This window comes from Epinephelus lanceolatus, chromosome 16, assembly GCF_041903045.1.
Source record: "Epinephelus lanceolatus isolate andai-2023 chromosome 16, ASM4190304v1, whole genome shotgun sequence".
NCBI classification, from domain to species: Eukaryota; Metazoa; Chordata; class Actinopteri; order Perciformes; family Serranidae; genus Epinephelus; species Epinephelus lanceolatus.
The window spans coordinates 21,043,719-21,070,354 of NC_135749.1; the positions used below are offsets into that span (position 1 = coordinate 21,043,719).

A 26,636-nucleotide genomic window follows, 5' to 3' on the forward strand; every position below is an offset into this window, starting at 1 on the left:
AGCCTGGATATTCCTGGGTATTGTTTAAAGAGTAAAACTACATTCTTGTGGTGGTGCAAAGCCAAGTGTCTAGACGTTCCCAGTGTCGATTTGTTTAATCACTGTAGAAATCCATTATATTTCTGCTCCGTCAGCCTACACATGATCTCCCTACACTGGAGGATCATGCTGACTTTACAATGGCAATGACAAATGGTTCTCAAAAGCTGCTACAGTTGTTGGCTTTGTCAGGTTACCGTTGTCTTCCTGTACTCTTCACAAACAAAACAAACTCTCTCTGCTCACTAGTTCTTAACCCACGTAGTCTGCAAGTTACTTAGAAACCTCTTTCCCTTATTCATTTCCTGCCTCACTTCCTCACGAGCCCATTTCCAGTCTCTCAATCTCCCCTCCAGCCTCTTCCTCCCTATCCATTTTTTGCCTCCTCCGCTTCATCCTCCTCTCCCTTCCTCTTCTGAAGATACGGTGATGAATGGTCCGGTAGTTTCCATACCACTGAAGCCTCACCTGATGCAGCAATGGGTGTGTTTGCGTGAGTGTATGTGTGTTAGCTCCAGTGTGTGTCTGAACGAGATCAGACAGAGGAAGTCAAAATGTAAAGCAGAGGAAGACCAAGATGCAGACAGACAAAGAAAGTGGGAGAGTGTGCTATACTGTGAATATTTTAACATCCTATTTCACTCAAGACAGCGAGAGGAGGGGGGAGAGACAGGGGGGGGACAAAGTGCGAAAGTGTGTGTGAGAGCGAGAGAAAGGGGGAGACACCAGCATTATATAACATCTTTTAACCGAAATACAGCAGGAGAGGGACAAATGGGCACGGTGGTAGAAATTTGGGGGATAAAATGCTGTGTAAGGCCTGGGCCTCATCACTATAAACAACTCACGTTCACACACACGCACGCACAAACCCACACACACACACAGACAAACACACTCCCGCACACACTTTGGTATAAGCAGCTCACGTTCGCTGCCACAGCCCAAGAGCTACCGCAAGAATATTTATTGGCTACCAGCTCAATGGCAGTATTGAAGAGAGGGATGGAGAGAGAGGGGGGGGCAAACTGAAGCAAGCAGAAAATAAGGAAAGGAAAGAAGGAAGGAGGGAAGGAGGGAAGGAAGGGAAGAGGCTGTTGCCGGTTCTATCCCTCTCTCCTTCTTTCCCTTCATCCTCCCTGTAAGCCAATTTCTATTTCTCCTCTCTGCTCCGCAACACACCATACATCCAACGCACGCACCTCGCGCGCCCTCACGCACATCTCCCCTCTCACTCACACACAGTGCATAGACACCTCACAGACATCCTCGCGCACGCCCGCAGACACCCTCACACACACTCCGTCACCCCACACGCGCACAGAAGAAGCAGCATCTTTCTCATGACTGCAGTAGAGAGAGAGCAAAAAAAAAACTCAGCACCCCAGTCTCACCCAAACCGCGAGTGTTTGCGCGCGCGCGCGCGCGAGCGAGCGAGGGCGTTTATGTCACTGCGCGTGAGTGCGCCCATGACTGCTGCGTGTGTGTATGTGTGCGCGTGTCGCATCCCCTTACCTTGCGCGCGCGAGGAGAGCGAGCAGAGAACGAGACTCCACAGAAAACAGCGCATCACCGTCATCCCTCCGTCCGTCATCCTCTCGTTCATCCCTCTCAGCCTCCTCTTCGTCGTCCCCCTCTTCATCCTCGTCTTAGCCGACGAGGGGTGCGCGAGACAGCGTTCCGTGCCGCTATTAGTAATATCATTAACATCAATACATCTTCCGCGAGCCGAGCGCGAGCCCTCTAAGCTCTCACCGGGCCGCATGCTGCTTCACATCCAGAAAGCGGAGGGAGAGAAAGGGGGGGGGGGGGAGGGAGAGGAAGAGAGGGAGAGGGAGAGAGGAAGACAGAGAGGGAGAGAGAGAAGGGAGAGAGAGAGAGAGGGAAACGCGTGCGTTTTCTTTGCCTCCTCCTTCTAACATAGACTAGATAAATCCTTCATATCCCAGAAATGAATTCAGTCAACATCCAGAGAGAAAGGCAGAGAGACAGAGGGGGGAGATGAGACGGGCACACAGGTTGTCTCTCTGTCTTTAAATCCACTCTCCGCCGCTCGTCGTTAATATCTCTCTATTCCGTCCCGTTCCCTTCAAAAGAGTGATAGAGAGCCAGGGAGAGATTCAAATCCACACTTCCTCCGGGCTGCATCCCCTCTTCATCCTGAAATATCCCTCTTTCTATTTGGCTTCCCCCCTTCCTTATAAGCCTCCCGTGTCGTTTCGCACAGTATGTGTCTCCTCTCCTCCGTCTCGCTTTAAAAAAAAATCCTCTCTGCTCTGTCTCAAAAAATGGACAGGGATATTTGTTCTGTCTTTCTTCTCTGGCCGGATAACCCTCCTCTCCTCTCCTCCGTCTCTAGTCTCGTGCGTCTGACAAACCTTCCTCTTGTCTTTCCTCCTCTTCTCCTCCTTTCCTCTCACAAACAACGGCGAGGAAAATGTTGCATCTTCACCCCTCCTGAAAGAAGAGAAATTAATCACTCTCTCATCAGCCCACTATTCATTTGACTTCTTCTCACAGTAACCATCAGTCATTCCCCTTTTTTTAAATTTCCTTACCAAACAAGCCAAACCACAGCTTGCTCGTCGCGTTGAGCCAGTCCTCCTTTAGTTCTCCGCCAAAGTCCAACGAGGAAAAGATAATACGACAGTCCCCCTTGTTGTCAGAAACCAGAGGAGACATGTATCATCCTCTCTGCTTGGTCTACTTAGGTCTTTTCTCCCGGTGTAGCGGCTGGTGCGTCTCTAGCTTCTCCCCGCCGGTACAGAGATGCTGCCTTCAAGTGCTCCTCGTAAGCTCCCGCTTCCACTCACGTGCTTTTGCTCGGAAATAACAGCAATAAAATGGACTCTCTGTTAAAAACTAACACAGTTGTTTGGGTGGATGTTGGTTTATTTTTGAACATCAGGCTACGCAGAGCATACTGTGCGTGCTCATTGTGGATGCAGCAGTGTGAAAAGGACAAAATGCAGGGGCACAGAGGAGTGGGCGCTTGCCAAAACTTTACCTACGGATGTCCAAATTTGATCAAATCAAAAAAAGGAAGAAAAACAAAATGCAAAAATCCATTTTAAAGCTCCATTCAAACTAAAAGGAAATCACATGGGGGAGAATAGTGCTTCCTATTAACAGTATTACATGATGTGGTGAGCTTTACCCAATAGTCACATGGACTGGCCTGTCATCACTCATTGATCCACTGGTCCTCTGAAATGAAATCAATACAGGGAAGAGTTTGGGATTTGGAGGCACGTGATAGACAAAGACACTTGAGCGAATCTATTGGTCCGGTGAGGTGACACTGTTGAGTTCCTGATGGCACCTAATTGATTTTCTAGTCAATATTTGTCTACGTTTAGTAGCGATACAATTCAACTGTACTGTATGCTAAACCTGCTGTGGTAGTCCACAGCCTTGTAACACAGAATGTTTATACATTGGAATCTATTATTCATACCACTAAAATTTTTATTCATAATTATACTTTCAGTTGTTAAAACAGCTACTTTGTGTTTTGTCTTGTTATCCTAGAAATTTCTTGATTGTACCATTTTCCTTGATCTATTTTAGGTTATTGCCATTTTATCCAGACAAATAAAAAATATCAACAGCAATAAAGGAAGCCATAAAGAAGCCTGCCTTCTGTCACCTCCAACTCAAAATAATATCACATATTTCAATTTCATTGGAAGTAATAAAAGTGTTGTAATTGGCACATTTCCTTTTCTTTTGTCAGTCAAAAGCACAATCACTTCTTTTCGCGCTCTCAAAAATACTGAGGCAAAGACTTAAATTGTGTATAGATTTTCACTTTAAAAAGAGAAAATGATAAAGTAGCTATCAAGTCAATAACAGCATTTTTTGTTGTTATTGACTCGGTGCTGCTGTGAACTTAATATTCTGTACAAATATAAAAGACTCAAACCCAAACAGCTTGGGAGACACATACTCACATCGCAACTCTCAAGTGTGTTTCATCAGCTCGAGTTTGCCAGGTGAGGAGAGTGGAGTTATTAATTGTGGAGTTCTTGCTCAAAACTGTGACAAAGTTCTTTTTGTTGTCAGAATTTAACCACACTTATCACAGCTTCAGCAAGTAGAGACAGAGCGGATGTGAATAGTCGCCCAGTGAATGGTGGAATATGAGGCTTAGGTTTGATTCTGAGACGCTCTAAGCTGATTTCAACTACTGAATGAACTGTGTGGGTATCTGTTTTTCACATACATCAATTTTTTATTTACCCTGAGAGGAAGCCATGGCATCAGAACCCATCTCAGACCATCCGTTTTTTACTGCATGGCATGTGGTTTTCCTTCAAGGTTATGAATGGGGCTGTGCTCAGACTGGAGATGATGTTGAGTCCTTGATCTTGAGGCCATTTGAGTTAAGAGAGCTGGGAGCTCGTGGGTGCAGCTCTTGGAAACCTCACCGTTTGTAGAAAGGAAAGTGAGTGAGTTTTAATTATGTGGACTTATAACTGCAATGCTATCACTGGAAATGAAATAGTTGCGCTACACAAGGTCATTTGAGGCTCACGCACTACCAGCAAACACCTGACACTGTTGAATATGAGCATCAAAAACGATTGAAAATCAAGAAGTAAATCAGACTTTTAATGTAATTTGTTAACTACTATCATGCAAATGGTTCCTTATCTTTAATTTCATACTATCTTGTTACGTACTTTGTCTTTATCTGATAATCTGATCCAGTAAAGTTAAACCAATCAACTGCCCAAAGGACTTTTTTATTCATTAATTAAATAATGTTTTTAAAAAGGCTTGCTGCCACAAAAACAAATGCACTTTTCTAGACAAAAACAACCACTTCCATTCCTCAAAGGAAACACAGTTTTGCCATATTCAATAAAACTTTGATAGAAATCTTCATTTAGTGAAACGTCTGGAGGCTTTCAGAAGGAGTCTCAAACATGCAAACCTCATTTGGTAAACCAGTCGTGTTACTGGTCAATTTCATTCCCATATCATAATCAAAGTATTCACTTCTGATTTCTTGACCAATTATTTTCAGTCTGAGTGCGGCTTCAGTGTAATCTACAGCGTTCATGTTTGTGTGTGTGTGTGTGTGTGTGCTGAAGGGTGTGTGTGTTTGTCTGAAATCAGTTTAGGGAATTTATGTAAGGCGGAGGAATATCCTCACAGGTGTAGCTATATAAATGCGTCTGTATGAGGGTTAATGAGAATATGTGTGGGTGAGTGTGCTTGCGTGCTTGAATGTGTGTGTGTGTGTGTGTGTGTGTGTGTGTGTTTGTGTGAAATCTGCTCCCACACGTTCCCTTAAAGCACTCTTCTGCCATCTACAGGCATAGTCTCTCTCCCTTCTTCCTCCCTCCCTCCTTCTCCCCATCAAAAACCCCGGTGTTAATCATTCTGGCATCATCTAAATATTCACTGCACGACTCAGGGGTGTGCATGCTGTACAAACCGTCTGCATGCATGTACCTAACTGCATGTGTGCATCAAATCCTCTCCGCGCAGATTTGCGGGACCTACACGGGCTGTACGTCTGCGTGTTGCTTTCAGAAATCAATAAGCCATGTGTGAGGTTCGTGTCCTGAGAGAGAGAGACAGACAGAGAGGAAGAGAAAGAACAAGAGAGGAGAGTGGAGGGGAAGTGGAGGGAGGGGTGTGAGGTAGGAGATATAGAAGGGTGTGAAGAGGAGAGCAGGAGGAAGAAGGAGAATATAGGATGAGAGAAAGAGAGGGACCCGAGAGAGAGGGAAATGGGCAAAGAGAGGAAAGAAGGCAATAAAACAAGAGGAGAGGCAAAATGTGTATGAGAGGACAGAAAGAGGGAGAAGGAAAGGAGGGAGAATGAGGTGAAGAGATGTAAGGGAAGGAGATGAGGGGAGGGAAAAAAAAGGTGAAGGAAGGAAGGAAGACAGAGGGAGGGAGACAGAGAAAGAGGGTGAAGGGGAAAAATGGGAGGTACAAGATGTAAAACATTCAGGCTAGAGAATTGTAGATAGGGAGTGAGGGGGGGGGGGGAGGAGGGGGATAGGAGTCTGTGCCTAAAAAATAAAATGGAAATGTATGTGTGAGAGGGAGAAAGAGAGGGGAGAAAATGAGAAGGAATGAGATGGTCGAGCTGTAGAGACTTGCATGAGTAATCCACTTTCCTGAATGGTTCTTTGCAGTCGCCCCCAAAAAGTAGACATACTGAAAGGCAGATGTAATGTATTCCAGCATGTCCTAGAAACCGAGGAAACTAAGGTTCACATTACATACTTTACTTATTCAACTGTATATTAAGCCTCATCCAGAGCAGCCTCTGTCTCGCACGCAGGTAGAGCCATCAGTGTCTTGTTCAAAGTAACGCTGGCAGAACTGAACATGGCAACTTGTCCTTGTTTATGCCTGTTGGCTCTCCGTAGAGTGGTACTCCTGGCTCTAACGAGGTTACATATATGATTGTTATTTTTCCAAAAACCTATTTATTTGTGTCCATTACAGTGCAGTTGTTCTGATCACAGCAATCACTTTGTTTTGTACGATTTGAGATGACAAGCCCCGTCTCTTTGGATCCTGGAGCCAACAGCTGACAAATGCTTGAATCAATCTGCAATTTCTTCTCTGTACACAATCCGTATTGCTGTAATTGTGGCGGGCACAACGGAACATGGCAAATCTTTTAACGACCCTTTTACATAGATTATGTTTTGTATTGTGTTTGACGTGTCTGTGAGTTCTCATGAAACAAGAGCGCACAGTGCAGCAGGCAAAGCTTAGAGGGAATTCATTAGTAACCCACAAGAAAGAGCAGCACTGTCCTTCTGTTTCCATGCAATGACAATTGTATTTTTAGTCAAACACCTTCTTTCTGTAAAAGCTAACAGAGACATTGGCAGCATGAGTTGAGGGATATTTTAGCACTAATACAAGACACTGTCAGGTGAAGTTTCTTTTTAATACTGTTTTTTTGAGTGTGAGCCTATAATTGCAAACTGCTGTATCACAATTTGAGACTGATTTAAACGGTTGGTCTTGTGTACAGCCTCTTCAACTTACAAAGTGAATCTATGACATGTCATCTCACAACCTCAAAAAGAAACAGAGTCCTCAAACCCATACAACTACATAAGTCCTACGTTCCTGCCCTCTGAATACAACTCACAGAAGTGTTTCCTAAATTAGCACCCCTACAGTACTGATGGTCAATGAAACAGTTTCTAGCCTATAGGACTGGAAAGGGTCTCAGTTTGAAACACATGGTTAACATTATGAAATGGCAGCTGCACGGAAACTACACGTTCAGGTTTAGGCTATGTAACTCCTTGGTTAGGTTCATAAAAAAGATCAAAAAGATCATTCTTTCATCACTGAATCCAAGTGAATGTTTGTTCCATGGTATTCTGGAAATATTGTTGTTCAAGAAAATGAGACAGACAAGGTCACAGTGAGCTTAACCTTTGACCTATGGCCACCAACAAGTAATCATTTAGTTTATGAGTCCAAGTGGACATTTGTGACAAATTTGAAGAAATTCCCTAAGGGTGTTCTGGAGATATCACATTCACGAGAATGAGACAGACAAGGTCACAGTAACATTGTCCATTGACCAAAGACCACCAACAAGTTATTAATTCATTGATGAGTCCAAGTGGACATTTGTGCCAAATTTGAAGAAGTTCCCTCGAGGCGTTCTTGAGATATTGTGTTCACAAGGATGGGACGGACAGACAAAAAGTCATCAGTCAGCAGATAAAGTCCTTCAAAGTGATCTAGAAGTTGTCCAGAGCAGGACAAAGCTTCTGCAATGGGCCAGCATCGTCCTATGAGCCTGGGAGCAGCTCTAGGCAAGTCTTCCCCAAAATAAAAATCTTGAACTAAACTAACAAAAACAACAACAACTAAATGGATGGTCCTTTGCTGACCCGCCCCAACTGGGCTTCCAGTTGCTAAGTTGCTATCAAATGCCTCAGTCTGGCCTCACACCTCATTATGGTATAAATATGGTATGATATGGTGATAAAGATTATTATATTATCATCATATTATTTTGTCATTTCTCTTCATTGCTGTATTATTATTCGAATGATTTTGCCATTACATCAGAAATATTTTTTTCATAACATTAACGCTATGTCTCTTTTTGTTTTCTCTCGGTCACATCCCATAGCCTATCCCTCACGCCACACACCAACCTGTCCAGACTTAGGACACACACACACACACACACACACACACACAGGCACACTTTTCGCACACATTCAAGAAGTGGTAAGATTTTAAAAAATGACATGAGAGAAAAGTTCAAAGCCTGCCAACTCTCCTCAGAGACGCTGCCAATTGCTTCGTGAAGTGTGCATCAATTGCGAATTGCCAGTTTCATAGAGTTACAGAAATGTTCACATGCAGCTCCCAATTACAAAGTTGGAAAGGTACTGTATGGGGGGAGTGGGTCAGACGCTATTCTACCGTCTGACAAGTACTTCTGGTGAACCATTCTGACTCCCTGGGAATCCATTCAGCGATTCATCAGACACTATAGTCCACTTTCCCAGTGTAAATGGTAAATGGTAAATGGACTGCACTAATCTAGTGCCTTTCTAGTCTTCTGACCACTCACGGTGCTTTTACACTACATGTCACATTCATCCATTCAAGCACCAGTAGCCGAGGCTACCATGTAATGTTCAGATTAGTGAATATTACAGACATTGGAGGAGCAGTGACTGGCACAAGGTTCTGCTTTACAAAATGCAATGTAGTAAAGAATTCAAAAAATAAGTTTGTTTTGTTTCTGGTGTGATCTCTATCTCTCTATTCTTCTTTGCTATTTATGGACCCACCCAACAGACAAGTAAGGGCTCATTTATGCTCAGCGTTAGATACGGAGACAGAGATTGACGGACCCTTTTGTAAGTACTTTGCGTTCATTTCCTCCACAGTTGTCCATGTTTTCTGAAAGCTTACAGATATGGAGGAAACATAGCAGTACCACTGGAGATCGTGGAGGCAGTGTAGCGTAGTTCAAGCCAGATACGACCGCGGGAGATGATGAAGAAATTTAAATAGTAGTGGAATGGAACAAGTTGGCAATATATTAGAAAATAATTATCTGTCCACAATTCAGCATGTATGTACATAATGGCTGCACAGACCACCACTTTCTACAATATTACAACATCCTCCCCTGTCGCCTTGTTTGTTGTTGAATGAAACTTTTGACCCTGCCCTCTAGTGCCATCTATTGGCTGTATCTATGCCGTCATATAGGACGCAAGTTTAAGGGTAGTGGCGTTTACAACGTTTGAAAGAGACATATCTATCTATTTTCAAACGTAAAGGGAGTATAAGTAAGCCTTGAGTGGTAGTTAAAACAGTGGGCAAGAAAAGACACTTAGGTAGTTGCCTCACGCAGATTTCACATTCTGCTGAATGCTAATATGCCACTGTCCACTGTGAGAGGATCCATGATTCTTTGCAAAAATCAAGCATATTTGATACGAAGGGGACTCCCTACAGATGCAGTGGCTATGCTCGAGAACAGCAGGACCACAACATCCTCACAGCGGGGTGGCAACAAGACCCTGTCAGATGTGTATTCTGACTATTTTACTCACGCCCTTCTGGGACTAGCATAAAGCGGTCACGTCTGTAAATGAGCAATGAGGAGGCGGCTTAACTGCAACTGTGGAACATAGAAATTCCATTCTGTAAGAAGTCTTGTGAAGAGCAGCATCCAAGCAAAACGAAAAGGACGGATTTATTTATTTTTTGTCAGAGGAGCGTGGTCCCTCAACGGGATACCCACTAATGAGGTAATTGACTAACGAGATACCCAATCAGGAGCCACAGTGCCGGAGGGCGGGAAGGCGGCTGCTGTCGACACAATCGAGTGATTCCCATTTTGCAAACACACACACACACACACACACACACACACACACACACACACACACACATACACCGAGGCATTTATGCCCACACACTCTTCAACAGAGAGAATATTTGTTCATCACCAGCTGCCTGTGTACAAGCAATGTAGCTTGTGGGGTGTGTATGGAGAGAGACAGATTGTATATGGGTGCGGGAATGTGTGTGTGTGTCTGTGTGAAAGGGGGAAATGTAGAACAAGCAGCAGCATCATTGACTTTACAACAAGGTGCCAGTGGCTATTGCAAGCAGACACACCCACCCACACACACACACTCACACACACCAGGTTTTGGCTCTGATTAGTTTCACACATGGCAGACAACATCAGGAGTGTTACCCTCGGTTATTGTGAGGATAGATACAGATGCCATCTGATTGAAAAGAGGAAGAGGGGAGGAATGGAATTACTGTCAGTGTCCTGCAGAATCCCTGTATGTGCAACGGTCAACTGGTGATATGAGGTTTCTCTGACATGCTGACAACATTTTGTATATTTTATTGTGTTCATGTTGAGGTGAAGGCTACCAAAGTGCATTATGTGCTGAGTAAGTCCCATGACTGACAATGATAAAAAAAAATATGGCCTCATTTCTCTTCATTTCTGAAAAGTTGTGATTTCACCTCTGTCAGACCGCATAGACATGGATGGATTACTTGAACGGGCCAACCGGGGCACAGGCCCAGGGGTCCAAAATGTCAGGGGCCCTCACGGCCTTCACCTGCAAAATGTCACCGATATTAACACGTACCGACCAGGAAGAGACATAAAAAGACTACGAAGAGATGCGAAGGAACTGCAAAGAGACACAAAGTAACTACAAAAAGGGGCAAAATAACTTCAGACACAAATTGGCTACAAAGAAATACAAAAGACCGAAAAAATCAGAACTACGGACTCACAAAGCAGCCGCAAGCGACACAAAATGACCACATACAGAATTACCACAAAACCACAAAAAGATGCAGAACAACTATAAAGAGAAAACAAGGAACAAAACAAGGAAATTTTTGTGGACCAACCAACCAACAGAAAGAGTGAGCTGCAGAGCTTCCTGGTCGTAGCTAAAAAAGAGGTTAAATTATTAAAGTATTGGCTAGAGCAGTCGTCTACTAATCATAAGGTCTGTGGTTCAATCGCCTGAAGTCCACATGTCGAAGCGTCCTTGGGCAACACGCTGAACCCTAAATTGCTTCCTGTGTGTGACACTGGTGTGTGAGTGTGCATTTGCATGGATATTGCTCCTGATGAGCAGGTGACTCTGCCACCAGTGTGTAAATGTGTGTGTGAATGAGTGAATGCTGGCTTGTCCTGTTAAACACTTTGAGTAGTAGCTAAGACGAGAAAAGCATTACGTAAATGCAGACAATTTAAACAGCCAAGACACACCAAACCAACCTCAGAGAACTAGAGGCAACGAAGGCCCCCTGCTGAGTCGCCCAAAAAAGTTGACACATGAAGTCATCGCAAAGACCACAGCCGATGCTCAACCAGCACATGCGCTCTGCACCAGTGTGAGAGGAAATAACTCTCCACACCAGCAGACAGGGGTATTCTGTGAATCTCATTCAGAAAAGGAAACCAGAAGACTGTCTTGACATTAGTTAGCCAGTAAGCACATTAACAACACGATCCAATGTTGAAAGAACGCAAATAACACAAACCATCACAAAATGTTTCTGCTAAAGAAAATAATCTTTCTTGATATGCTAAATTTGTTTTGGTCTCACTCCCTCTTGAATTTGCTCTTTGTTTACTTTCCTCACTTCCATTTCTTTGCAGTTGGCGATGCTGATTCAACACGCTGAATTGGCGAAAAAAAGAGTCAACTAATACTGATAAGGGCCAATGATGCGGGACACACTGCATCAACGAAGGTATCAGATGCTCACTAACAGCCCAACTTTAACTGACTGCCGACCATCTGCTTGGTGTGCCAGGGCCTTAAAGTCTGCATGTCTTGCTGTATGTAGGAATGGTGGTGGGGCCTTGTGCATATCTGTGCCCAGGGACACATTGTCTCATAATCCACCCATGCCCCCAGATGTGATGCAGGAACCTTTTGTGTCAAAAAATAAACTTTTTTGAGTGCCGATGTCTGCTGTTTACAGATGTCTTTTTGGCATTTAAGATTAATAATTGAGGGCCTAAGGATTCAAGCATTTTCACTACATGACAGAAACTGTAATCTATTAAATATAAATCTACAGATTTGCACTGTACATTCACGTACTGTATCATGTCTTTGATCCTCAGATAAGATTCTTAACTTTGTTTACTCCCAATGATGCATTCAAGTGACATTTATCTTAAGTGTTTTAGTTGATAAGAGGAATGTTTTGTCACCAGCGACACAGAAAACACAAATTTTAATGGATTAACAGTTCAGAGAGGTGTGAGAGTGATCCGAGTAGTGCTGTACTGTTGCACACTGAAGCAACATACTGATGTGGCATCTGGTTTTTACGAGGGGGAAGCTGATGTGGGCTCCAGCCATCACTTCCCATTACTTTCAGATAGTGGTGATTTGAATGTAATCTACTGCACTCCATTGCACCATGTATGTGTGTGTACACGTGTGTGTGGTCATAGGTGTTTTGTGTGTGATCTCTATTAAGCAGTGATGGACTGTGGTGTGCAGCCATTTTGAGTGAGATGGACTGAATCTAAGTATTGTACTGCCTGCTCTGATACTCTCTCCCTCACTCTGTCTCTATGTCTCGCTCTCACCACTTTCCTCTTTTTTTCCACTCTTGCACACTGCCCGCAGCGAAAGGAGGAATCTTCTAAAACGGTTATTTATCTACATCTCATTCCCTCTTTTCACTACCTCTTTCCACTCTACACTATCCGAGCAGGACACAAACACACCCTCAATCACGCACACATGCACAGCTCGGGCGTTTTTGGGTTGTAAATCCAGCACCAACCAAGGAGCTGTCACCAGCCACACCTGATAAATAAGGGGCGTTTGTGCCGTGTGTGCATGTGTGAGTACGTCCGCTATGTGTGCGTATGTGTGTTTGGGATGAGGGGTGTCGAATTTATGGCTTTCAGTTTAATGAAGTGAACAATGAGGCCACACTTAGAAAATCATCAAAGGATAGAGAGGGGGATGAACACAGTGGGGTACAAGTAGTCTTTCCATTATGCCAAGTCAGAAAGAGAAAAGAGGAGACCGTATGTTGTGCTTGTAATTCTCTTTATGATTTAAAAAAATAAATAAATAAAAAATTGTTGTATCTAATAATTAACAATCATCCAGTCTTTATTAATTTGATTATTAAAATAAACTCAATAAATGTTGATCATGGAATTGCCTTAACCTGCATTAAAGAAGTATTTTACAGCCGGAAAGATCGTCTTTTCATCAATATGGGCCGTCTACTCAGTAGAAAGACGCAAATACATTTAAAATTAGTGCCATATGTTGTTGCTCAAGAGGTAGAGAACCTACAACTACCAGAATACAATGCACCACACCCCACTAATACACATCCCTGCTTGTGGGTGACATAATGCAAGTTTAGCCATTTTTTTTCCACAGGAAACAGTATGGTGACTGGCTGCGAACAAATGATCTCAACTTACAGTTAAAAAATAAATTTAAATATGTTTCTGATAACATTCAAGGCAAGAAAAAAACAACACAGTAACTCTAATACTTGATCAACACTGCTTAGTTTTACAGTTTGATTTCAGCCCTTGTTTATACAATACAGTAACAGAAACAGTATGGCGCCTTCTCCTTGTTCACAAATTCTTGTATTACAGCCAAACAGTGCACTAAAATATGTTTATAAACACGTTTTAGGTGAGAAACATGTGTTACAGTAGCAGAATCTTGGTTTACCTCTTGGTTTTCCTCCTCATCACAGAAGGTTATGATCATAATCCCTGGCCTGATCACTGCCTTTACAGAAGAATCAAGCATAGCCTGAATTTATTTCAAGGTCCAAATACCAGGCATGAATATTTGAGAGACTACCTGCAGTAGACTGAGGAGGCTCCCACCCAGGCCACACTGCCTACCCTACCTGTGTGTGATGGCTGCCTTATGTGGCGGGCACGGTGCAGTGTCCACATAAAGAGGGTTGCTGCTGTGACAGTGCCTACCAGCCCTATCTCTCTACATGGTTTGCCTTTGATAATAATCATCAATAAAAGAATATTTCATGTTATCATCAATAGAATGAATATTTATTATAGACACAAAAGAGTAAGAAGTTTATGCTCAATTGCGAGTAACAAATAGTAGAAAAAAAGCCTTGTGTTAGTGAAACGAGAATGAAAGGGAATGAATTAAAGGGATGTTGTCCGCAGAAACACTACAGTGCTTTTAATATGAAACAGACAGAGGAAATGTTAAGGATAAAAATATTTAAATTTTGTCATGTCTGTAGGATCTCTCACAGACATGACAAAATTTAAATATTTTTATCCTTAACATTTCCTCTGTGTGATTCTGCTGAGAACCTCGCACATCGTTCAAAAAAAGAAGAAGAAAAAAGCAACACACTGAATCTCTAGATGCAGCCGAGCCACAGTGCTCTTGTCGACTGTGCGGCTAACCTGTCGACACAGACACTGAAATAAAAAGTAAGAGGTTCTTTGACGCACAGACGCTGCTCAGGTGGGCGGTGTGGCCCGGTCTCATATGAAACATGTATGAAGGCTCATCAGCTGCTTTTTCTGTAGTTTTTTTTTTTTTTCTTTTAGTGTCCTTGAATGAGTAATACAGCAGCTACGTACATCACACTCATTAAACTGCAGGAGGCATATCAATTTCCTTCCTGCCCTTTCAATAACTTTTAACTCTGATCACATGGGAATGACCTTAACAACATCAACATGTTGATATGATCTGCAATGCGAAGAACAGCCATGGTGCAGGGTTACAGCTAACATGCTGCTGCTGAAAACTGGAAAGCATTTTATCTGCAGCTCTGGCATGGATTATGTCACAAGTGTTTTGATGAACAGATGCAATATGTCATTTCCCCAAGCGATGCATTTTTATCATTTTTGTAACACCTAATAATGGGATTTTTTTCAAAGAGGTGCCGTATTTATTATGAACACCTTTTTCACAAAATGAGTGTCAAAGGGTTTTGCCTATCAGATCTTGCAGGTTAGATGGGGGAGTGCTGTATTACACTTTTTTTTATTAGAGTAATGGGGTCAGATAGGGTGGGATGTTATCTTAACTATTGTTTTACTAGTATATTAAAAAAATGTACTAGGTTAAATGCTTGTTAAAAAGGCCATGTTTCACATAATTAATCTTTTCATCCATATTTAACACAGATTATTTAAGTTTTTTTTTCTTTCGCCACGCAGTGTTACGGATGTGGAGAACATGCTCCCTATAAGGGCTCGACTTTGACTGAAGACATAATGGCAAGGAAGACAATTATATGATAAGTAGATGCAAAGAAGCTAGAAAATTAAACTTCCCTGAGCTATCTTGGTCATCTCTTTACAAATTACTCAATGGATGACGTGGATATACTATATTGACAATAACAGAAAATACATTATATGCTCAGGGCAGCACACTTGTACATTTCACATGAACTCAACTGATTGACAGATCTAACTGTTCAGGGATTACTGTAACCCCCTGCTCAGCTATAGAGTAGGTACGCAAAGGGCGGTATACAGGGACTTACAGCCACTTACAGTGTTGCTCTGGGGGCATTATTGTGTGCACAAAGACCTTACACTGCAACTCATATGACTGTCAGTATAAATGTACCCATGTGAAAGGCATTGAAAACAAACACTGTAAAGAACACTTTAGTAGCAAAGAACTGAAGCACTGGTGAGTCGTATCAAAAGCTGCTGACGATGAGATGGTGTGACTCCGCTGCAGGAGTGTCTTTGTACTTCTCAGAATGGGTGATCCAATCAACCCATTAGCTAGAAAAAATGTTGGCACTGTATGTTTCTGCAAACCACGGATATGTTATATGTTGCACTTTACTATGTAGCGGATACGTTGAAACTTTTGACAAAAGTGTGGTTCACATGTGATTCGGTTTGGGCACAAAGAACATTTGGTTATGGTTAGAAAAAGATCATGCTTCAGCTTATCATAGCCAGTTTAGGGGGCACAATTCCTGCTGGAAAAGCAGTGATGTCTTTGTAAAAAATGTCTTTTTGTGCCACTAACCCGGCAGGAAATGCCGCAGTGTTTCAGTGAAAATAACCTCTTGGAAAAAGAGCAATGGGTCGCTACAAAACAACCACCTTCTGTGTCTAAAAAGCCTCTGGAACACAGCAAAAACTGAATCACAACCAGTTTGTTGTTTGTTGGTCCCTAACAGAGGTCTGCAGCTTGGCAGGCATCTCGTCTTGGTGACACACCATCCATCATCCCCTCTTTCTCCTGATGATTAAGTCAGGTCATATACTATATAACGTTGATATGATATGTACTGTAAGAAATGTGCAAATGTAACATATTGGAGGTTTGCAGTAATGTACAATGCCGACATTTTCTTCTGGCCACTGGGCTTTAAATTGCGTGCATGCATGTGAAATTGATGCTTGACATTTTAAGCTTCTATTTATTCTATTCTTTTGTGTAGACCTGTGACTGAATAGAAGAGCCAAAAATATTATATTCCCTCCACATTTGCACCCAAGTGACAAAAATAATATATCCATCCTCTTAAAAAACTTTATATGAAGCATCAGTTTTTCACTTAAGGTACAGCAAACCTCTAATGCGTCCCTGGATCAGCATTTGTTACTTGAAACACCTTGATGTTTACATACAGTACCTTCAACTCAAAACTCACAGACTGAAAAAAAAACAACATTATTTTGCAGATCAAAATAGTCTTACATAAGCATCACCAAAAAAGTTCAATTTCCAGTGTTACTGAGTACTGATTTGACACCTGCTGTCACATATTTGACATTTTGCTCATCGTGTATTCCATTGGTTTCACTGTTCGAGAGCACATCATCAAGTGAAGGACAATACGCGCTGAATTGTTCTCCACAAAGGCCTACTGTATCTGTGTCAGGGACTTATGAGAATTATCTGGAGAGGGAAACATAACAGATGAAGTGTCAGCGTGGCCGAGACTGTGATAGACAGAAAAGGAACAGCGAGGCGAACGAGAAACAAAATCAGCAAGAGACAAAAACAGGCAGGTGCTCAGTGTTCAATGCCGCTGTTGGACAGCAATGTTAACCTGCTAATTCCAGAGTACACATAATTGATCCAATTATCTCACAACAGCACACTTCTCGCACAGTCTGAATAAAACACATCACATTTTGAAATACAATCATACTCAAATTTAACCAAAGCCCTTCCATTCATTTGTAAATGAATGTGTGTAAGAGTCTATGTGTGCGTGTGTTGTCATAACAGAGGGACAAAGACGGAGATAGCAGTTACCACAGGTGTAATCAAGCAAGTTCCATATTTTAGATTTATAGATTTCAGACATTTGCATAGATGAGAAACTTGCAGCCAAGGACACTCCTGGGAGCCAGGCTGAGGAGCCTCAGGGCACTGAGCTACAATGTTAACAAATATCGAAAATATTCTTCAAGTCAAGATTGTGCATACTGTTATGCAAGCCACCACTTAATGCACCTTTCTAAACACCACAAAAACATCTTCACCTCAGGTTCAGAATTTCAAAACTGATACATTTAAAGATGGAGGTTAATAAAAAGGATTTTAGAGAAAAAACTGAGTACATAAAAAACCTTTAAGTCACAGTGACAAGCAGTATTATGGGCAAGGTGACCAAATGGTTTGAGATACCATCCAATTACTGAAAGGTCACACATTTGATCACAGAAAAGCCACTGAGTGTCCATCAACAACCGTGTATCATGTCAAATGGTCCTTGAGATAGACCCTGAATGCCTGCCTGCTCACTCAGTTCAAGTTCATGAATGGTAAACACCATATTGGATCCTGTATTAATCAAACTTAGATAATAGAAAGCAGCAAGCTCTATTGTAGCTGTGGAGAGAGCTTGCACCTTGAAAGACAGTGTCTGAAAGCAGTGTTTTAAAGTTTAAAAAAATGATCCAAATCTATCAAAAGCAAAATGCAGAACAATCCAGGCAGAACGTCAGGAAAAAGAAAACCTGGGTTCAATGGTAATGGAGGGTTGTGTAGGGCTGGAGTCAAACTAAACTGTTACACCCTGTCTATAAACCTTGTGCTTGTTCACTTATCTATCTCACTTTCTTGTTAAAGGAGGTGTCAGTGTTGAATCTGTGCTCTTACATACATCAAATATGGCTAAATGTGCAAGAAATATGCATTCGATTTCTCACTTAGAGAGCTAGAGGGCTTGCTAATGTTAGATACATCTGCACATACGTGGTCAGCAGAGCATTAATGTGCCACTCAGCAAGAGCCCCTTTCAGCCTCGTGAAAATGAAGACTGAGCGTCTCAGTTTCGGTTAGTATCAGTGGTATTCAGTTAGTAGAAATGACAGAAATTACATCTCAGCTGCTACAGGAGCAACCAAAAGCTTCCTAGGGCTCTGAAAATGCAGAATACAGAGCAAATAATCTGGGTTTCAGCTTGCCAACAACATAAAAACAAGACAATAACACCATTACAATTTGTTCTTTGTTTTGGTCCTTAAAGTTGGAGCAATAAATCAGACCCATATCTGAAGAAATACCAAATAAAAGAACATTAAACTTTTGCAGCAATAAATTCTACTTGGATTGTAAAACTAGTAGGGAAACATGGTTCAGTTAATAGAGGGTCTCATTTCGACAGAGGGAAAAATAATGACTGAATGGTAACTGTGGAGCACTTTGATTTAAAAGCTCTGTGCTTTTTATGATTAATAGATTCACAAATAATCAGTGTAATTAGTCTCTTTTTCATTAAGAAAAGGAAAATGAGGAAGGGGGAGATACAAAGATGCAATCAGGCATGTTTGGACAGAAGCAGCGTATGTTCAAGGAGAGAAAATGGATGTGGAGAGAGACGAGAGGGAGTGAGGAATGGGGCAGAAGATTGAAGCAAAAAAGATAGATGGATGAGGGGAGTCTCCTACTGAAAGGTCAGGTGTTCCTGCTGCAGTTAATGTTTTACCTTTTATCTTCTGAGACAGAAGCACAATGACAGATAACAGATTTTGATGGGTATCACTCAGTAAAACCACTTGTATTAAGGTGGCAAAACATCTCTGGGGGATGAAGTCAATTAGTACCCAACGATGCTGCAGCCAAGAATGCACTTCCAGTCTTTTCTCCCTTCCTCACACCCTCTGTCGTCTTGGTTTGCAGTTTACAAGTGTGCAAACTGTAAAGGAACTGCGCCTCCTCTTTTTTAGCTTATGCTCCAGTTTGTTCACCCTTGCAGATGTGGTTGTAGTGTTATTTTACACTGATTAAAGTGGACCATTTGATGAACTTGTGGTCAGGAAACAGGAGGGAGGAGGGGTTTAATGGCCTCTAACAGACTAGTGGGAATGGAGGATGTGTGGGATAGGGAGCGTTGGTGCTGGCTTCAAATCTAACTCAAGCTTTTAGAGTTGTTATATCTCACACCAGCTGTTAATTACAAGGGGCCTTTAATGCTCATTTTCAGTTTCATACCTATATTTTTGGTTTCTACTGGAACATGTTTAAATGATTTAATGTTAAAACTAGAATTACTGCCATGAGTTGTATGCCACCAATCAAGTTGCATTTACAGTTTACATCCATATCTGTGAAAACATGGATGCTTCACACATTTTTGCCCTGGCAACGCAGAAAATCTATACAATCAGCACAGTTTCACAGTGAGCAGCCAAGATTGGTGTCACCAATTCAGTATGCGACCAAATGTCTCCCCTTCTGTTTCTGAGATGGTGTTGAGTAATGGCCAGAAAAGTGGTTTTGCAGAACATTATGATGTCATAGTGAAGTTGATTTTTGATCCTTTAGATATAACAAGTCATCACTTTATCATTATATCCTGCTAGATATTTGTGTAAAATATTTGTTATTAGCATATGAATTATTAAGTATTGGCCAGAAACATGTTTTTTAAGGTCACAATGACAATGAACGGAGGAGGAGAGAGAGAGAGAGAGAGAGAGAGAGAGAGAGAGAGAGAGAGAGAGAGAGAGAGAGAGAGAGAGGCACAATAGGTAGAGGGCGACAGAGGAGGAATGGCTGCTGGAAGGATTTAGCTCTGGAGATTGGTAGCTTAACGTTACCTGTGAATGCTGTTCCCCAATGCCCACAGAAGAGGAATACCTCTGTTGCAAGGAATGGGACCGGTTGCAGCCTTAGCTAAATGGTAAACAACAAACATGTCACCACACCGGTAAGGTAAGACAACACGTTTACATGTCGTTTTCTATATGTTCTCTGATATTTATCCTAACGATATGAGGCGGTCTTTGTGGAGAAAAAGCTTGTTTAGTGGACTAACTTTGCACTGGAAAGGATGCCCGTTCAATTACGTTTTAACAGGTCTGACGCTACAGCTGTATCTAGGCTAACGGCTAACATGCTAACTATTATTTCTGTCACTAGTGACTTGAAACAAATTTAGGACAATAGGAGACGGGTTGAAATAAACCGAAATTTCCCTTTAAGGCCTTCTTGAGATATTGCATTCACAAGAACAGATTCACAGTGACCTTGACCTCTGACCACCAAAATGCAATGAGTTCATTGTCGACTTAAAGTCAGAGTTTATATCAAATTTGAAAATAATCCCTCAAGGTATTCTTAAGATATTGTGTTCACAAGAATGAGACAGACAAGGTGGCAGTGATCTTGACCTTGAACCTTTGACCACCAAAACCTAATTAGTTCATCCTTGTGTCCATGTGGAAGAATGTGCTTAATTTGAAGAAATTCCCTCATGGAGTTTTTCAGTTAGCACGTTCACGAGAATGGTACGTATGGATGGACACCTCGAAAACATACTGCCTCCGGAAATGGCCATCGTTGGCATGGAGGCATAAAAACACTTTTTTTCCTCATACTGTCTACCCCGTAACACCTGTATTCACATCCTGTCTACAACTTTCTGTTTAAGCACCTGTCTTTTTGAGCTTTCCTCCCGAAAAGCGCAGTCTGCTCTGATTGGTTTTCGGGTCTTCCTGGTCTTCCCTATCTGCGCTCTCAATGTGTGTGAACTGTCACTGCAGCTGGTGGAATGACTGTACTGGACTATACTGCCCTTCTACCATTAAAAGAAATTACCACTAAAAACTTATAAACCAAATCTTCACATCGAGATACAGTCAGGTCCATAAATTTTTGGACATTGACACAATTTTCAGCATTCCAGCTCTGTACAACACCACAATGGATTTGAAATGAAACAATCAAGATGTGCTTTAAGTGCAGACTCTGAGCTTTAATTTGAGGGTATTTACATCCAAATCAGGTGAACGGTGTAGGAATTACAACACATTTTATATGTGCCTTCCACCTTTTTAAGGGACCAAAAGTAATTGGACAATTGGCTACTCAGCTGTTCCATGGCCAGGTGTGTGTTATTCCCACGTTATTTCACTTACAAGGAGCAGATAAAAGGCCTAGAGTTCATTTCAAGTGTGGTATATTCATTTGGAATCTGGTGAGGTCATCTCTCAATATGAAGTCCAAAGAGCTGTCACTATCAGTGAAGCAAGCCATCATTAGGCTGAAAAATCAAAACAAACCCATCAGAGAGATAGCAAAAACATTGGGTGTGGCCAAATCAACTGTTTGGTACATTCTTAAAAAGAGAGAACGCACTGGTGAGCTCAGCAACACCAAAAGACCTGGAAGACCACGGAAAACAAGTGTGGTGGATGACAGACGAATCCTTTCCCTCGTCAAGAAAAACCCCTTCACAACAGTTGGCCAGATCAAGAAAACTCTCCAGGAGGTGGGTGTATCTGTGTCCAAGTCAACAATTAAGAGACGACTTCACCAGAGGAAATACAGAGGTTTCACCACAAGGTGTAAACCATTGGTGAGCCTCAAAAACAGGAAGGCCAGATTAGGGTTTGCCAAGAAACATCTAAAAGAGCCTGTACAGTTGTGGAACAACATCTTATGGACAGATGAGACAAAGATCAACTTGTACCAGAATGATGGAAAGAGAAAAGTATGGAGAAGGGAAGGAACTGCTCAAGATCCAAAGCACACCACCTCATCAGTGAAGCATGGCGGAGGTACTGTTATGTCATGGCCATGTATGGCTGCCAGTGGAACTGGATCTCTTAAATTTATTGATGATGTGACTGCTGACAAAAGCAGCAGAATGAATTCTGAAGCGTTTCGGGCAATATTATCTGCTCATATTCAGCCAAATGCTTCAAAACTCATTGGACAGTGCTTCACAATGCAGATGGACAATGACCTGAAGCATACTGCAAAAGCAACCAAAGAGTTTTTAAAGGCAAAGAAGTGGAATGTTCTGCAATGGCCAAGTCATATCATCTGACCTGAATCCAAATGAACATGCATTTCACTTGCTGAAGACAAAACTGAAAGGAAAATGCCCAAAGAACAAGCAGGAACTGAAGACAGCTGCAGCAGAGGCCTGGCAGAGCATCACCAGAGACGAAACCCAGCGTCTGGTGATGTCCATGGGTTCGAGACTTCAGGCTGTCACTGACTGCAAAGGATTTGCAACAAAGTATTAAAAAGTGACAATTTGATTTATGATTATGTTAGTTTGTCCAATTACTTCTGGTCCCTTAAAAAGGTGGAAGGCACATATAAAATGTGTTGTAATTCCTACACCGTTCACCTGATTTGGATGTAAATACCCTCAAATTAAAGCTCAGAGTCTGCACTTAAAGCACATCTTGATTGTTTCATTTCAAATCCATTGTGGTGTTGTACAGAGCTGGAATGCTGAAAATTGTGTCAATCTCCAAAAATTTATGGACCTGACTGTATGTTCCAGGAATCATTTGTTTCACAACAACATGTGTCCCTGATATTAGCTACATGTAGCAATGTACTTGCAGCCAAGGAATAGCAGAACTTACCACAAAAAACTCCAACAACAACAAAAGCCTCTAAACAAAATCGACATGTTGCAGCAGGAATATGATCCAAAATCAGGTACAAGTTACAAACTTTGGCAACCAAGATTACATGTTTCCCTGACAGTAGCATGTAGCTACGTGTAGCAGTTTTACTTGCAGCTGAGGAATGACTGTAATAGAGAATATCATCACTTTTAACTGTAAAAATTGCCATGAACAGAAATTGGCAAAAAACATTACATATTTTCCTGACATTAGCATAAAAGCTATATGTCGCAGTGCATGCTATGTAATGTAGAAACTTGCAGTAGTGTGCCTGGACAGATAACCATATAACGAAATCCATCACAATGTGATGTCAACTTGTTTCCAAAGTAGAAAACAGTGATGGAAATGGAGCATTCATAATGCTGGAATTCCACTGGATGCGTGTCCGTTGTGGAATGGCTGCGCTGGTTATCCGCTGCATTCTCCGCCGTCTGTCAACACCCACTGGCTGCATTTGTGGTGCGGAGCGGTGCAGCTCCGCCAGACAGCAGGAGTCACGAGGACCCACGAGATCTCGCGAATTCACACATAATCATCATATATGATCTTATGGTTTTGCACCTCCATGATTAACATCTCCTCATCCATGGTGTCAACTGGGTGAAATGAAAACCTCTGACCTGTTGACTTCAGGCCTGCCTCCGCCCATTATGATGTTTTCAAGGTGTAGTGCAGGGAAATATGATCTGCCATGAACACTGTGTATTTTATTTTGAAAATTAACCGGATGTTTTATTTTGTTTCTGTGCACGACTTCCTGCCCCGCATGATCTGCTCTGTGCTGAATTGCTGCATTGTGCTCCGGCATCCGTCAAAAATAGAAGTCCTGCATATCTGTTGCAGAGGGCTCCAGAGTGCCGCAACTGTGACGGAGCCGGAACGCAGCACAGCCTCAGCCGGTGGAAGCACACACATTGACTAGAATTGAAACGTATCGGCTTTGCTGCCGTTCCGGAGCGCAGACGCAACCATGTTTCCTTTATTATTTGAAAATTTGACCATGTTTAATGTGAGCTCCCAACACTGTAACATTATTTATATATATATATATATATATATATATATATATATATATATAAAGCTGAAATTTAGTCCTCCTTTATGCTCAAACAACAGAAACATTTGGTGCCACATTTCTGAATTTGTGTCACCCCATTCTTGTTGATGTCTAGTGACTAATAGTAGTGGAAGAAGTATTCAGAGGCTGACAGAGGCTGAGGCTTACAGTGATTAAATTAAATTATACAGGTACATATGATCAAAACATGGGTACTTTTGGAACACACTGAACATAGAACAGAGAAGTCAATTACGCATACAGACAACAAGAAACAGACAAACCAAAAAAAAAAAGCGGTGGTCATGTTATTTAAAATGTGGTTCCAAATTGCCAAATCAAAATTTCCACAGTGTACCATTAAATTAATGTCCCAATACCACAATGATTGAGAGGAAGAGAAAACTAAGAGAATACTGTAAGAAATCACATGTGAAATCTCAAAACTACTAACTGCAGCTCCAAGGTACAGGTTGGCGTGTCAGAAGTGCAATATGTTCTTTTATCAAGCCTCATACAAAGTGAAATAACTGAACCCACTGCCTCTCATGAATTTAAAAAATGCATTGTCTAGGGGGTCAATGGCTTACCAGGAGACTTTTCAAAATGTCTGTGGAAGCTTTCATCAGGCCTGATATGACATGTTGCATGAGTGACTTTGCTTTTGTGAGGGAGTCTGCAGATAAACCTCTTTGGTTTAGTTGTTCAAAGGACAATGTTCAATCAGTCGGGTTGCTCGCTTTTTTGTCAGTTCATTATTTTGGTAAAAAGTGCCAATTGTTGAAATGTCATGTGAAACTTTGGGTCTTTTGGGTTAAGATAAAATAGAGTGAAGCAGAGATACCTGTTCAGCATGTTCACTACTTTTAGCTTTGGGGACAAATATGATGCTGCAATGAATTATTGAATGCTGGAGCCTCGTGTCTATTTAAGGTAAGTGGGAAGCTAAGTAGGCCTGTCCAGGTGAGGTAAAGCATTCAGGGGGGATGTCCACTTTAGAGTACAAACAGTTCCAAAGTAGCCAAGAACAGTGCCAAATCGGACTACACTTGAATAAAGAGGGGGTGAGTGTATTGGGGTGCATCAAATGTTTAAAGAACTAGAAGGATTTTCACTGTCATTGGACTCCAAACAGATTCGATGAAGCTGTGTCAATGTTCAAAGGGGCTGCTTTCCAAGATGTCATAGAGAGGATGGGTGCAGATTATTAATAATCTGGCAGCATCATCACTGTGGCACCAGCTGGCTGTTTGAAACTAGTACCCTCCTGCTAAGCCTTCAGAGAAAACCTATGATACAGGCACCACTGACTTAACCAAGCGGTCTTATACCTGCCAGTACACGAAGGAGGGCAGGGGTTGGTGCACCAGAGACAAAGACACCGACTTTATACTGGGTTGGCAGAAGGTGTCTGAGCACTGCTGAGGGGGGCCTGTGGTTTAGAGCATGTTTTGATGTAAACTGACAGGGTAAAACATCACAAAGGCTCATGAAGTTTACTTCTCACAAACACTTTAAGACTTACTTTTCTTTTCTGTTTGTCTTCTTTCATCTTGCCCTCCCCATGGCTGACTGAATTATTTTATTCTATGGCATTCATTCACTGTACGAGAACACAGATTGATTAATGAAGGCCAAAGCCTTTGGTGTATGAGTGCAAGAAAAAGGAAAACTAGGTTTCAAGAATAGAACAATGCTTCAGGTTGTACTGATGCATGAGTGATGGAAGCTGATGAAGCTCCCGCCTGCACAGAGCTGGTGCAGACAGCAACATTTGTTAAAAATCTGTTCAGACAGACAGATGACTAAGAAATGTGGCTGATTCGCATCCGGCAGAGACAAACCCTGAGGGAGGAAAGAGTTCTGTGCAGCAGTGGTCACAACCAGAAACCTCAAGGCTCTTGAATATGTTAGAGAAGATCAGTGGCAGATGTTTCTGAGAGAGCAGAGCATGGATGAGGTGGAGACAGCTTCATAAGGCTACTGTGAAAAATCATGTGAGAATTTGTCTTTGTTGTGTTGCGTGTTTTAAAAACACATCTGCATCTTCTGAACAGGGGCGAACAGGGGCGAATTAAAATATTATCTGATCTACTACAGTGGCTTTACATTAAATGACACCTTGATTGAACCGAGATGTATCTCTATCTGTGCCTCCAATTTTCATCCTGGGTTCACAGACTCCAAAATATTGTCAAGATTATTACAGACTACGATGTCAGAAGAGGAAAAAAACCCCACACAAGACTCATATGTGCAGAGATATGTCGGTCTCAGGATGCAGTGGGAAACATATGCTTGCAAAAATTAAAAGATTTTGTGTCGTTCAAAGGCATGAAAGAATTATACATTACACTTTGCCTGCAATGGCCTCTTGGCGTTATTAGCATGCCTCATTCAAATCAAAAGGCCCACAGCTGGAGGCACTGCTCAGGGCAAGCTTGTGGGCCAAGTAAATTGGAATAAAAACACTAAGATCACAACCTGACAACGAGAAACAATGTCAATTATGCCTGGAGTTTTAACTCTCTGCGTGTGCATGTGAGTGAAAGTGTGGGTGTAAAAGTGTTAAAACAGAAAATCTAAATATGCTAC

The 26,636-nt window shown here is 42.0% G+C and overlaps 1 protein-coding gene across 5 annotated transcripts in view; it reads right to left on the reverse strand.

Annotated features, from left to right (window-relative positions):
* The window catches only part of LOC117263130 (CUB and sushi domain-containing protein 3), a 479,142-nt gene extending 476,380 nt beyond the window's left edge, over positions 1–2,762 (reverse strand). For 4 of the 5 annotated variants that reach the window (XM_033636295.2, XM_033636294.2, XM_033636293.2 and 1 more), the window contains exons 1-2: positions 2,598–2,762; positions 1,555–2,496 (exon numbers count right to left, since the gene is read on the reverse strand). In XM_033636295.2, the coding sequence (XP_033492186.2) occupies positions 1,555–1,804 (250 nt within the window). In that variant the 5' untranslated portion in view covers positions 1,805–2,496; positions 2,598–2,762. Of the gene's footprint in view, positions 1–1,554; positions 2,497–2,597 lie in introns of those variants that run through there. The other variant, XM_033636296.2, reaches the window with a different exon arrangement.
* Positions 2,763–26,636: the final 23,874 nt, after the last annotated feature.